The 14,669-nt window shown below is 35.7% G+C and overlaps 1 protein-coding gene across 3 annotated transcripts in view; it reads left to right on the forward strand.

Annotated features, from left to right (window-relative positions):
* Positions 1-14,669, forward strand: part of IFT88 (intraflagellar transport 88) — a 158,030-nt gene that overhangs the window by 7,825 nt on the left and 135,536 nt on the right. For 2 of the 3 annotated variants that reach the window (XM_059377501.1, XM_059377503.1), the window contains exons 3-4: positions 1,254-1,316; positions 14,065-14,121. In XM_059377501.1, coding sequence (XP_059233484.1) covers positions 1,254-1,316; positions 14,065-14,121 — 120 coding nt within the window. The remainder of the gene's footprint in view (positions 1-1,253; positions 1,317-14,064; positions 14,122-14,669) is intronic. The other variant, XM_059377504.1, reaches the window with a different exon arrangement.

Genomic DNA, 14,669 nt, shown 5'->3' on the forward strand with positions numbered 1-14,669 from the left:
ATAAAATTTTACTTATCGTTTAGGAATATTGGAAGCTTCCTTTTTGTAAGGCATCTGCCAAAGTAGTATAAATAATTGTGCTGAAGGTTGCCTTTTGCTTTATACTTCATATGAAAATTGCCTGGTTTCCATGAGTAACTGAAAATTGTGTGCTTACTAATTTTCTGTAGTTGATATGGAAGTTATCAAGATTATTTAAGGTAAAAATTAAATAATGCTTGGACATAATAAAATCACATTTAAAGTGCATCTTATTCTCTAACACTGAAAAGAAGAAAAATTTTAAAAATAGAAAAAATAAAGTGCATTTTATTAACATCCTAGTTATATAAACATTTTACTTTGCAGAGGTTTTAAAAGTTAACTGATAGTTATCTTTTTAAATTTTTTTTTTTTTTTAATCAGAAGTACATTCTTTGGGAAGTAGACTGAAATAAATCAGAGGCAAGTCTGACAGTTGCCTATAACATCTGTATGAAGAGTTAGAGCCAGAGTTTGTGTTGGTGAAGGAGTAGGAAATAAAGGCTGGTTAGAAGGTTGGTGGTTGGCAAAACTGGGTGCTTTTGAGAGAGTTTAAAACATTTGTATCTTGATCTTGATCAATACTACTTTCCTCACCTTTCCTGATGAAGAATATGAGTACATGCAGGAATCAGCAAAGCATAATAACATTTTATTTCAACTGAGGCTTTGTCTCCAAATGGGACAGCAGGTTGGACCCTGTGGAGCCTTCTGTTTGCTCAGCTCCAGTCTGAATTCCAGAATTTACTTCAGCAAAATGAAATGTCCTAAGGCTTTTTCAGGATGGGGCTAGTAACCATGGTCCCCGAATATGGAAGAAGTGAAGGGAGGGAGAAAGGACAGAGAGAGGGAGAGAAAGAGATGGTTCTCTGCTCTTACTGCTCTAGCTCTTTGGAAGAAAGAAGAATAAAGGCCATATCCTTGTGTACTTGATATTTTATCCAAGCATAATGATACCACAAATTTAAATCGTGGCCAATAAGATAAGATACCCTAACAGTTGACTGACATTACCAGTATTCCTCTTCCTAGACAGGAAAGGAGCCTTGATATTAGGGAAGCTTGAGGGGGGAGCTTTGAGGATAAGAGTCCTTGAGCTGCTATCTGGGTACCAACAGATGGAGTGAGATGAATTACAGAGGATCATGAATACCAAACAAAAGACATTAAACTTATTTTCCTTAATTCTCACTTCATGTTGTTAAATTGTTGAATTTGCTTATTCGTTTTAGGAATTAGAGAATGACACAGCTTTTCAGCAAGCAGTGAGAACTAGTCATGGCAGAAGACCTCCAGTAAGTGAAATTTTTTTGTTGTTGTTGTGATAAAAAAAACACATAACATAAAATTTGCCATCTTAGCCACTTTTTATTTTATTTTATTTTAAAATTCCAGTTGTTAATAGTGTTATATTAGTTTCAGGTATAGCATACAGTGAACAAACAGTTACATATATCACCTCGTGCTTATCACATCAAGTGCCTCCCTTAATCCTCGTCACCTATTTCACACACCCTTCCCCCCCATAACCATCAGTTTATTCTCTATTGCTAAGAATCTGTTTCTTGATTTGTCTTTTTTTCCCCTTTGCTCGTTTGTTTTGTTTCATAAATTCCACATGTGAATGAAATCAAATGACATTTGTCTTTCTCTGTCTTATTCTCCTTAGCATTATGCTCCCTAGCTCCTTCCATTTCCTTGCAAATGGCAAGATTTCATTCCTTTATATGGATGAATAATTTTCCATTTTATATATATACCATCTCCTTATCCATTCATCAATCATTGGACACTTAGGCTGCTTCCATAATTTGGCTGTTGTAAATGATGCTATTTTAAACATAGGAGTGAACGAATCCCTTTGAATTAATGTTTTTATTTTCTTTGGGTAAATACTCAGTAGTGCAATTGCTGGATCATAGAGTAGTTCTATTACTAACTTTTTGACATACCTCCATACTGTTATCTACAGTGGTTGTACCAGTTTGTATTCCCACTAACAATGCAAGGATGTTTTTCTCCACATCCTCGCCAATACCTGTTGTTTCTTATGTTGTTGATTTTAGCCACTCTAACAGGTGTGAGGTGGTAGCTCACTGTAGTTTTGATTTGAATTTCCCAGGTGGTAAGTGATGATGATCACTTGAGTTTTATAAGTTATTTATGTATTTTGGATAGTAACTTTATTGGATAAGTCATTTACAAATATCTTCTCCCCTTCCATAGTTTGCCTTTATTTTTTTAGTTGCTTCCTTTGCTATGCAGAAAGCCTTTTATTTTGATATAGTCCCAGTAGTTTATTTTTGCTTTAATTTCCCTTGCCTCAGGAGACCTATTTAGAAAAAAGTTGCAATGGCCAATACCAGAGAAATTACTGCTTGTGCTTTTTTCAAGGATTTCTATGGTTTCAGATCTCACATTTAGGATTTTAATCCATTTTGAGTTTTTGTTTATGGTAAAAGAGAATGGTCCATTTTTATTCTTTTGCATGTGGCTGTCCAGTTTTCCCAGCACTACTTATTGAAGAGGCTGTCTTTTTTCCAATAGATATTTTCCTGCTTTTTTGAAGATTAATTGGCCATATAGTTGTGAGGTCATTTCTGGGTTTTCTGTTCTATTTCATTGATGTACTTGTCTATTTTTGTGCCAGGACCATACTCTTTTGCTTACTACAGCTCTGTAAAATAACCTGAAGTCTGGAATTGTGATGCCTTCAACTTGGCTTTTCTTTTCCAAGATTGCTGTCGCTATTTGGGGTCTTTTGGAACAATTTTGGAATTTCGGAATTGTTCTTGTTCTGTGAAAAATGCTCTCGGTTTTGATAGGAATTGCATTAAATGTATAGATTGCTTTGGATAGTATCAACATTTTAACGATATTTATTCTTCTAATCAGAATGTCTTTGGATTTCTGCAATTTCTTACATCAGTGTTTGACACTTTTCAGAATACAGGTCTTTCTAACTTTTGTTAGGTTTATTCCTAGGTATCTATTTTTCTTTATTTTTGGTAGCAATGGGATTGGTTCCTTAATTTCTCTTTCTGCTGCTTCATTATAGAAACACAACAAATTGCTGTATGTTGACTTTATGTCCTGTGACTATACTGAAATCATTTATCACTTTTACCAGTCTTTTGGTGGAGTGTCTTGGGTTTTCTATATAGAATATCATGTCACCTGCAAATAGTGAAAGTTTCATTTCTTCCTTGCCAATTTGGATTTGACTTATATGTCTTTTTGTTGTTTGATTGCTATGGCTAAAACTTCTAGTACATGTTTAATAAAAGTTGTGAAAGTGGACATCCCTGTCTTATTCCTTTTTAATTTTTTTAAAAGATTTTTTTTATTTATTTCACAAACAGAGATCACAAATAGGCAGAGAGACTGGCAGAGAGAGGTTGGGGCGGGGAAGCAGGCTTCCTGCTGAGCAGAGAGCCCGATGCAGGGCTCAATCCCAGCACCCTGGGATCATGACCTGAGCCAAAGGCAGAGGCTTTAACCCATTGAGCCACCCAGGCACCCGTCCTTTTTTATTTTTTTATTTATTATTTTTTTCTTTTTTCTTTTTAGTTTAATTTTTTTATTAGCATATAATGTATTATTTGTTTTAGGGGTACAGGTCTATGACTCATCAGTCTTACACAATTCACAGCACTCACCGTAGTACATACCCTCCCCAATGTCCATCACACAGCCACCCCATCCCTCCTCCTCACCTCCGTTCCAGCAACCCTTGGTTTGTTTCCTGAGGTTAAGAGTCTCTTATGGTTTGTCTCCGTCTCTGGTTTCATCTTACTTCATTTTTCCCTCCCTTCCCCTATAATCCTTTGTCTTGTTTCTCAAATTCCTCATATCAGTGAGATCATATGATAATTGTCTTTTTCTGCTTGACTTATTTTGCTTAGCATAATCCCTTCTAAGTCCATCCACATCATTGCAAATGGCAAGATTTAATTTTTTTGATGGCTACATAATATTCCATTATATATATTTATATACCACATCTCCTTTATCCATTTACCCATTGATGGACATCTAGGCTTTTAATATAGTTTGGCTATTGTGGACATTGCTTTTGCAAATATTTGGGTGCATGTGTCCCTTCAGATCACTACATTTATATTTTAGGGGTAAATATCCAGTAGTGCAATTGTTGGGTCATAGGGTAGCTCTATTTTTACTTTTTGAGGAACCCTCATACTGTTTTCCAGAGGGCTGCATCAGCTTGCATTCCCATCAACAGTGTAGGTGAGTTCCCCTTTCTCCCTATCCTCACCAACATCTGTTGTTTCCTGACCTGTTAATTTTAGCTTTACTGACTGGTGTGAAGTGGTATCTCTTTGTGGTTTTGATTTGTATTTCCCTGATGCCGAGTGATGCTGAGCACTTTTTCATGTGTCTGTTGGCCATCTGGATGTCATCTTTGTAGAAATGTCTGTTTATGTCTTCTGCCCATTTCTTGATTGGATTCTTTGTTCTTTGGGTGTTGAGTTTGTTAAGTTCTTTATATATTTTGGATACTAGCCCTTCATCTGATATGTCATTTGTGAGTATCTTCTCCCATTCCATCAGTTGTCTTTTGGTTTTGTTGACTTTTTCTTTTGCTGTGCAAAAGCTTTTGATCTTGATGAAGTCGCAATAGTTCGTTTTTTGCCCTTGCTTCCCTTGCCTTTGGTGATATTTCTAGGAAGAAGTTGCTATAGCTGAGGCCAAAGAGGTTGCTGCCTGTGTTCTCCTCAAGGATTTTGATGGATTCCTGTCTCACACTGAGGTCTTTCATCCATTTTCTGTCTATTTTTGTGTGTGCTATAAGGAAATGGTCCAAATTCATTCTTCTGCATGTGGCTGTCCAGTTTTCCCAACACCAATTGTTGAAGAGACTTTTTTCCTTCCGTTGGACATTTTTTTCCTACTTTGTTGAAGATTAGTTGACCATAGAGTTGAGGGTCCATTTCTGGGCTCTCTGTTCTGTTCCATTGATCTATGTGTCCATTTTTATGCCAGTACAAAATACTGTCTTTATGATTACAGCTTGGTAATAGAACTTGAAGTCTGGCATTGTGATGCTGCCAACTTTGGCTTTCCTTTTCAACATTCCTCTGGCTATTCAGGGTCTTTTCTGGTTCCATACAAATTTTAGGTTTATTTGTTCCATTTCTTTGAAAAAAAGTTGATGGTATTTTGATAGGGATTGTATTAAATGTGTAGATTGTTCTAGGTAGCATAGACATTTTCACAATATTTGTTCTTCTAATCCATGAGCATGGAACGTTTTCTATTTCTTTGTGTCTTCATCAATTTCTTTCATGAGTATTCTGTACTTCTCTGAGTACGGATTCTTTGCCTCTTTGGTTAGATTTATTCATAGGTATCTTATGGTTTTGGGTGCAACTGTAAATGGGATTGACTCCTTAACTTCTCTTTCTTCTGTCTTGTTGTTGGTATATAGAAATGTCACTGATTTCTTTACATTAATTTTATATCCTGACAGTTTACTGAATTTCTGTATGACTTCTAGTGGTTTTGGGGTGGAGTCTTTTGGGTTTTCCATGTGAAGAATCACATCATCTGCAAAGAATGAAAGTTTGACTATATCTTTGCTGATTTGGATGCCTTTAATTTCTTTTTGTTATCTGATTGCTGAGGTTAGGACTTCTAGTACTATTATGAATATCAGCAGTGGTAGTGGACAACCCTGCTGTGCTCCTGACCTCAGGGGAAAAGCTCTCAGTTTTTCCCCATGACAATGGTACTTGCTGTGGGGTTTTTCTAGATAGCTTTTATGATATTGAGATATGTACTCTATATCCCTACACTTTGAAAAGTTTTGATCAAGAAAGGATTCCGGGGGCGCCTGGGTGGCTCAGTGGGTTAAGCCGCTGCCTTCGGCTCAGGTCATGATCTCAGGGTTCTGGGATCGAGTCCCGCATCGGGCTCTCTGCTCAGCAGGGAGCCTGCTTCCTCCTCTCTCTCTGCCTGCCTCTCTGCCTACTTGTGATCTCTCTCTGTCAAATAAATAAATAAAATCTTTGAAAAAAAAAAAAAAGCAACTTTAAAAAAAAAAAAAAGAAAGGATTCTGTACTTTGTCAAATACTTTTTCAGCATCTATTGAGAGTATCATATGATTCTTATTCTTTGTTTTATTAATGTATTGTATCACATTGATTGATTTGCAGACATTGAACCAACTTTGCAGCCCAGAAATAAATCCTGTTCGGTTGTGGTGAATAATCCTTTTAATGTACTGTTAGATCCTATTGGCTAGTATTTTGGTGAGATTTTTATATCCATGTTCATCAGGGGTATTGGTCTTTTTGGTGGGGTCTTTTTCTGGTTTTGGGATCAAGGTAATACTGTCCACATAAAATGAGTTTGGAAATTTTCCTTCCATTTCTATTTTTTGGAACAGTTTTAAGAGAATAGGTATTAATTCTTCATTAAGTATTTGGTAGAATTCCCGTAGGCAGTCATCTGGCTCTGGGCTCTTGTTTGTTGGGAAATTTTTGATGACTGCTTCAATTTCCTTACTGGTTATGGGTTTGTTCAGGTTTTCTGTTTCTTCCTGGTTCAGTTTGATAGTTTATATGTCTCTAGGAATGCATCCCTTTCTTCTTGATTATCTAATTTGCTGACATATAGTTGTACATAATATGTTCTTATAATTGTTTGTGTTTCTTTGGTTTGGTTTTGATCTCTCTTTCATTCATGATTTTATTAATTTGGGTCCTTTCTCTTTTCTTTTTGAAAAATCTGGCAAGGAGTTTATCAATCTTATTAATAAGTCTTTCAAAGAATCAGCTCCTAGTTTCACTGATCTGTTCTACTCTTTTTTGGTTTCTGTTTCATTGATTTCTGCTCTGATCTTTATTATTTCTCTTCTCCTACTGGATTTAGGCTTTCTTTGCTATTCTTTCTGCAGCTCCTGTAGGTGTAAGGTTAGGTTGTGTATTTGAGACGTTTCTCTTGTTTCTTGATAAAGGCTTGTATTGCTATATACTTTCATCTTAGGACCGCCTTTGCTGTATCCCAAAGATTTTGAACCGTGTGTTTCATTTTCATTTGTTTCCATGAATTTTTAAAATTCTTCTTTAGTTTCCTGGTTGACTCCTTCATTCTTTAGTAGGATGCTCTTTAGCCTCCAACTTTCCTTCTGTGATTGAGTTTAAGTTTCAAAATATTATGGTCCAAAAATAAGCAGAGAATGATCCCAGTCTTATGGTACCAGTTGAGACCTGATTTGTGACCCTGGATGTGATCTATTCTGGAGAATGTTCCATGTGCACTTGAGAAGAATGTGTATTCTGTTGCTTTCGGATGGAATGTTCTGAATATATCTGTGAAGCCCATCAGATCCAGCACGTCATTTAAAGCCCTTATATCCTGTTGATCTTTTGCTTAGATTATCCGTCCATTTCAGTGAGGGGTGTGTTAAAGTCCCCTACTATTATTTTATTATTGTCAATGTATTCTTTAATTTTTGTTATTTGTTATTTGATTTTGTTATTAATATATATATAAAATTGGCCACTCCCAGGCTAGGGGCATAATGATTTGCAAATGTTAGATCTTCTTGTTGGATAGACTCTTTAAGTATGTTATAGTGTTCTTCCACATCTTTTATTATAATCTTTGGTTTAAAATCTCATTTATCTGATACAGGGATTGCCACCCCAGCTTTTTTTTGATGGCCATTAACATGGTAAATGGTTTTCCACCCCCTCACTTGAAATCTGAAGGTGTCATTGGGTCTAAAATGAGTCTCTTACAGACAGCATATCAATGGGTCTTGTTTTTTTAATCTAATCTGATACCCTGTGTCTTGATTGGTACATTCAGCCCATTTACATTCAGGGTAACTATTGAAAGATACGAATATTGTGCCATTGTATTGCCTGTAAGGTGACTGTTACTATATATTGTCTCTGTTCCTTTCTGGTCTATGTTACTTTTAGACTCTCTCTTTGCTAAAAGCACCCCTTTCAGTATTTTCTGTAGGGCTGGTTTGGTGTTTGCAAATTCTTTTAGTTTTCATTTGTCCTGGAAGCTTTTTATCTCTCCTCCTATTTTCAATGACAGCCTAGCTGGATATAGTTGTTGGCTGCATATATATCTCATTTTTTGCTCTGAATATATCATGCCAGTTCTTTCTGGCCTGCCAGGTCTCTGTGGATATAGGTCTGCTGCCAGTCTAATATTTTTACCCTTGTAGGTTACAGAGCTCTTGTCCCAAGCTGCTTTTCTCTTTGTCTCTGAGACTTGTAAGTTCTACTATGAGATGACAGGGTGTTGACCTGTTTTTATTGATTTGAGGGGGATTTCTCTGCCCCTCCTGCATTTGATGCCTGTTTCCTGTACTGAAGGGAAGTTCTTCAGTATAATTTGGTCCAATATATGTTCTTTTCCTCTCTTTCTTTCTTCTTCCTCTGGGATCCCAATTATCCTAATATTGTTTCATCTTATGGTATCACTTACCTCTTGAATTTTCCCCTCATGATTAGTAGTTATCTCTCTTTTTTCTCAGCTTCTTTATTCTCCATCATTTGTTCTTCTATATCATTAATTCTCTCTTCTGCCTGATTTATCCTAGCAGTTAGAGCCTCCAATTTTTATTGCATCTCATTAATTATCTTTTTAATTTCAACTTCGTTAGATTTTAGTTCTTTTATTTCTCCAGAAAGGGATTCTCTAGTATCTTCTATGCTTTTTTCAAGCCCAGCTAGTATCTTTATAATTGTCATTCTGAATTCTAGTTCCAACATCTTACTAATGTCTGTATTGATTATGTCCCTGGCAGTCAGTACTGCCTGTTATTCTTCTTTTTTGAGGTGAGGTTTTCTGCCTTGTTATTTTATCCAGCAAAAAAAAAAGATGAATGAAAGAACAAAATGCTAAAAAGGTAACAACAACCCCAGAAAAATATACACTGAATACATCAGAAGAGACCAAAACCAGGGGGAAAAGAAAAGGGAAAAAAAGAAAGAAAAAAAGAATATGATTAGGCTTGTGAATAGAACAGAGCCACCCAGTTGATTTGGGTTATATTCTGGTCTCTTAGAAGAAACTGCCTCCCAAAATTTCAAAGAAAGAAAAACTTACATAAATACAGAAATAGAGTAAGCAAGGGATAGAACATGACTGTAAAGATGAAAATTTTTTTTAAATTTTAAAGTGGGCTTGATAAGGGGCTCCTGGGTGGCTCAGTTGATTAAGCAGCTGCCTTCGGTTCAGGTCATGATCGCAGGGTTCAGAGATTGAGCCCCACATCGGGCTCCCTGCTCAGTGGAGAGCCTATTTCTCCCTCTTCCTCTGCTTGCTGCTCTGCCTACTTGTGCTCTCTCTCCATCTTTTTGTCAAATAAATAAATAAAATCTTAAAAAAATAAAAAAGCCATATAGTAGATATATGGTATATTTTGTTCTGTTAGAAGAAACTGTATCTCAAAATTTTAACGAAAGAAAAACTTATTTATACCCAAAAGAATAAGGTTAAATATAATGAAAGGATAGAGTATGACAGTAAAAATGAAAATTAAAAAAGATTTTAATAAGGTATTGATACGATAAGATGTTGGTTGAAGAAGGAAAGAAATTTTTAAAAAATTAAAGAAAATTTTTAAAAAATTAATTCAAAGACTAAAGTATCATGGGAAAAAAGCCCACATGAATTCTATGTGCTGTATTCCCCTAGTGCTGGAGTTTTGCAGTTCTCATTGATTGGTAAACTTGGTCTTGGCTGGATGTTCTTGCTGATCTATGGGACGGGTCTGTTGCAGTGATTTTCAAATGTCTTTGCTTGAGGTAGGATTGCACTACCCTTGCCAGGGGCCGGGCTAAGCAATCTGTTTGGGTTTGCTCTAGGTAGCTTTTATTCCTTGAATTCTGTACAGCTTTGGAGGAAAAGAATGAAAATGGCTGCCTCCCAATCTCCAACCCTGGAGGAGAAACCTTGGGGCTCCATTCCTCAGTGTGCCTCAGAGAAAGCAGTCAGCTACTCCCATCTCCCTGGTCTCTGGCCATGTTCCATGCTCATTTGGCCTGTGACCAAGCATTTCTGTCTCTGGCACACGATCCCATTTAGAGTCTCCAAATCCAGTAGATTCCTGCAGTGTGCTCCTTGCCGCACCTTCCAGTAGAGGAAGAAGATTGTTCCCCACATCTGCCACTTGTGGGGTCCCTGCTTGAAATGACTTTGCTCTGTCACTTGCTGGGAGCCAGCTGACGGAGACTTCCTACCCCTGTGGTCTCTCTTCCCATGTATCACCTCAGATTCACTTCTGCATATGTCCTACCTTCTAGAAAGTGGTCGCTTTTCTGTTCATAGTTACTGCTATTCATTTCTTCAATATCCTGTGGAGTTCATAGGTATACAGAATGGTTTGATAACTATCTAACTGAATTCCTTGGACCAGATGAAACTTAGGTCTCATGCTCCTCTGCCATGTTGCTCCTCCCCCTCCCTGTCTTATTCCTGACTGTAGATGAAAAGCTCTCAGTTTTTCCCAATTTAGGATGATGTTAGCCGTGGGTTTTTCTTATATGGCCTTTATTATGTTGAGGTATGTTTCCTCTAAGCCTACTTTGTTGAGGGTTTTTTTAATCAGGAATGGATGCTGCACTTTGTGAGATGCTTTTTCTGTATCTATTGAAATGGTCACATGGTTTTTAATCCCTTATCTTAATCCCTTATGTCAGATATTGATATATTCATGGGGCTACAGAAGCATACCACATTGATTCATTTGAAATATTGAACCACTCTTGCAACCAGGAATAAGTCCCACTTGATCGTGGTAAATGGTATTTTTAGTGATTTCAGGTATCAGACATCAGGTGATCATTTTATCATGCTGGCCCTTCAGTGATATTCAGAAGCAACTTTAAAGATCCTCATTTTATAGATGAGAAAACTTAGGCCTAGAGGGCCAGATCTCACAGGTATCCATAATTGGGGCAGAGCTTAAGTCTGTTGACCCCATATTGAATATTTTCTTCATATCCTATTTATTATGTTAATCAGGGAAAAATTATGTAACTTTTATGTGAGAGGTGCTAGGCTTACTCAAGGGATAAAATTCTAGCTAGTTCCAAGGACTTTATAATCTTAGGAGGGAAAATGAAATGGATACATATATTCAAAGCATAATGTAATAAGTATTGAAAAGAGTACAAATGTTATGGGACCACAAAAAGAGGTTATTTGTCACTAGTTGGGACAATCAGCAAAGACTGTTTAGAAGATAAATTTCAGTTGAATCTTAAAGGGTGTGTACAATTAAGACTGATTTGAGATATGAGAAGGGCATTGCAGATGAGGATGTAAGTGAATAAATAAAGAGCCCACGTAGAATCCATTTTATCTGAGGAGATCAACCCCATGCTAAAAGTAAAAAACTGAAACACCAATTTAGTCATTAGTAAGTACTTAAAAGAATAATGGTCTCTTTCATTTAGTTTGTTCTCATGGAAAAATTGCTGAGACACATATCCTTCCTTTTCAGCTTTTTCTAAGATCTGTCAGTTAGATCAAGTTTGTTAATGGTTTTGTTCAAGAATTCTATACTGTTACTGATTTTTTTGGGTTGGGGGGGCTACTACTAGTTATGTTAGAAAGATATCAAAATTTACACTGTGGATTTATTTCTTTTTTTTAGAGTTTTGCTTTATATATTTGGAGCAAGAACTATTTCGAATTATTATATTTTCAATGTAAATTGAGCCTAATATTATTTTTTATGTCCTATATCTAGTCATGCTGTTTGTCTATTTTGTCAGATATTGATATATTCATGGGGCTACAGAAGCTCTCTTTTGTCTAGTGTGTGCATGATATGTCTTTCCCATCTGTTTACTTCCAACTTCTCCATATCCATATATTTAAGATGTATTTCTCATCAACAGAATGTAACTGAGTTTTTTTCTTAAAATGTGGTCGGAAGTATTTAGTTCATTTACATTTAATGAAATTACTGATTTGGTTTTAACTTGTCTATTTGCTTTTTGTTTTCTCTGACTCTTTTATGTATCATTTTCTCTTATTTCTTGCCTTCTTTTATTTCTTTTTTTATTATTCCATATCTTCCCAATGTTATCTTGTGTGTTTATATTCTTTAACCATTCTCTCTAGTGTTTTCCTGAAGATTACAATACTCATCTTTAAATTATTAAAGTCTAGTATTACTTAGAGTTTTACTACTTCCTTGACAATGCCAGAATTTTACATTTTCAACTGTTTGGGGGTTCTATAATTTCTATTTATTCCTTTTTTATACTTTCCAGTTCTCTGCTGAAGTTATCAATCTTGTCTTTTAATTCATTGATCATATTAATCATAGTTATGTTGAAGTCTGTGTCTGACATTTCCATTATATGTATCCTTTTCTGAGTGTCTTTCTAGTCTTTTGTTTCTCTTCCCTTTTCATTAGGTAGTCTTGCCTCCTGTATGTCAGGTTGTTTTTGATTCAATGTCAGGCATTGTAAATGAAAAATTTTAGAGATAATTTAAGGGTATATGTCTGAGTTGTCAGTATAATAATGACTAGGTACATGCGGCTATGTACATTTAAACTATTTATAATAAAGTAAAATATAAAAATTCAGATTACACCAGTCACTCACATTTCAAATGCTCAATAGCCACATGTGGCTAATAGCTCTTACCAGAAAGGGCGGGTAAAGAACATTTTCACCACTGCAGAAAAGTTCCACTGTTTAGCGCAACTCTATATGATCTTACCTTTCACTGGAGAATTTACTTTTGCTTATGGTCCTAGAGACATTAGGAGTCCTGGCTAACCTTAATTCAGTTGAGTTTGAGATGGTTCCTAATTGGACTTCAGTTTTATGAAGGCTTGTATGCTTTTTATCTACTTTCAGTTGTAGAGTATAGCCTTTTGAGATCACAGTCAAAGCCTAGAGGATTACCAAGGCTGCCTCCGTGGCAGCATCCCCTCCCAACTCCAACATTTTATGTCTTAAGAGAGTCTTTAGATAGCTGTGTTCAGCTACTTAGTCATGCCTTTTGGAGAAAAGCAGGCTCAAATGCAGGCATACTTCTCTAGCTTTTCCTTTTCCATAGCTTGAAACCTTGTTAATTATTCACTGCCTTTTTGATTCTCTAATATATTCAAATTGATTTTTTATAAAAATATTTTTGTCTTGGGGCACCTGGGTGCCTCAGTTGTTAAGCGTCTGCCTTTGACTCAGGTCATGATCCCAGGGTCCTTGGATCAAGCCACGCATTGGGCTCTCTGCTTAGGAGTAAGCTTGCTTCTCTCTCTTCCACTCTCCTGCTTGTGCCCCCTCTCTTGCTGTGTGTCTCACTGACAAATGAATACATAAAATCCTTAAAAAAAAAAAAAATAAAAGAGGGAGAGACAATCCTTAAAAAAAATTTTTTTAAATGTTCCCAGCTTTTTTAGTTATTCTTAGTGGGAAGGTTATTTAAAGTTGTTTAAAACAGCAGTCTGTCATAACCAGAAGTAGAGCTCTTGTACTAATGATGCTTTAATCAAATATTTCAAACAAATATGCCTAACAACTAACACAAGGGACATTGTGTTAGTTGGGAGATTACCGTCTACATGGTCCTGTTTGATTCCAATTACAATTTTGGCATCAGGATATCCTTATTTCAAAGATGAGAAAATTTAGGTTCAAAAAGGTATGAATAAAAACAGCAGGTAGAAGGAGAGCTGAAATTTAAATGCAGATTCTCTGATGCAAGATCCTGTGTCTCTCAGCCTAGTGGCTGGCAGTAGTCAGTATGAATGATTGAAGCAGTCATGAAAACTAACCTTTCTCATTGGTACCTCAGATAATTCTCAAGTTTGTTTAATCCTTTAAAATGAATTCCAGAAAAACTCTCCTTCTTAATACTTTAAAATACCTGGGATCCTTAATATTTAGAGTAATTTAAGAGAAGTTATTCTAAGTATTATATAAATATTTCTCTATTGAAGAGTCTATATTTCCCATTGCTTTTCTAGTTTTCTATTGTATAGCTTAATTTGAATTCTATTAACTATGTTTTTTTTCCTCCCCAAGATAACTGCTAAAATACCAAGCACAGCAGTTACTAGACCTGTAGCTACTGGATATGGGGTAGGTTTACTTTAGCTAAAAATACTAAGGTGCTTTTTCTTACCCATAAGTTCACTTTAGGCAGTTCTAAATAATTTGAGTTATCTTTCCGTCTGTGACCCAGATATATTTTTCATTTTAGATAGTTACAAACCTTATAAAGGTCTAATTTGATTAATAGCTTTTATATTATAGTCACTTTGATTATAAATTTATCAGAAAAGATTTTATTATCATTTCTATTTGTAAACCTTGTGTTTGTTGATTGACTTCCTTTCATTTTTTGTGTAGTATTACCAAGTCTCATGTGTATTCCATTCATATTTTTATGTGAAGTTAAATGTTATATAAAAGTAATGATGTTTATATTTTAAAACCTACCAATTAATACATGAAAAATAAAATTAGAAAATTTGAGAAAATTTTCAGAGGCATATATTTCAGTGTTGCTTTTATTTGAGATATTTGGAGGAAAGATGCTATATAAAAATCCATAAAGAAAAGGTTTGGGAGGGAGTCAAGATGGCGGAGAAGTAGCAAGCTGAGACTGCTTCAGCTAGCCGGAGATC

Source organism: Mustela nigripes, chromosome 15 (assembly GCF_022355385.1).
Source record: "Mustela nigripes isolate SB6536 chromosome 15, MUSNIG.SB6536, whole genome shotgun sequence".
Taxonomy (NCBI): domain Eukaryota; kingdom Metazoa; phylum Chordata; class Mammalia; order Carnivora; family Mustelidae; genus Mustela; species Mustela nigripes.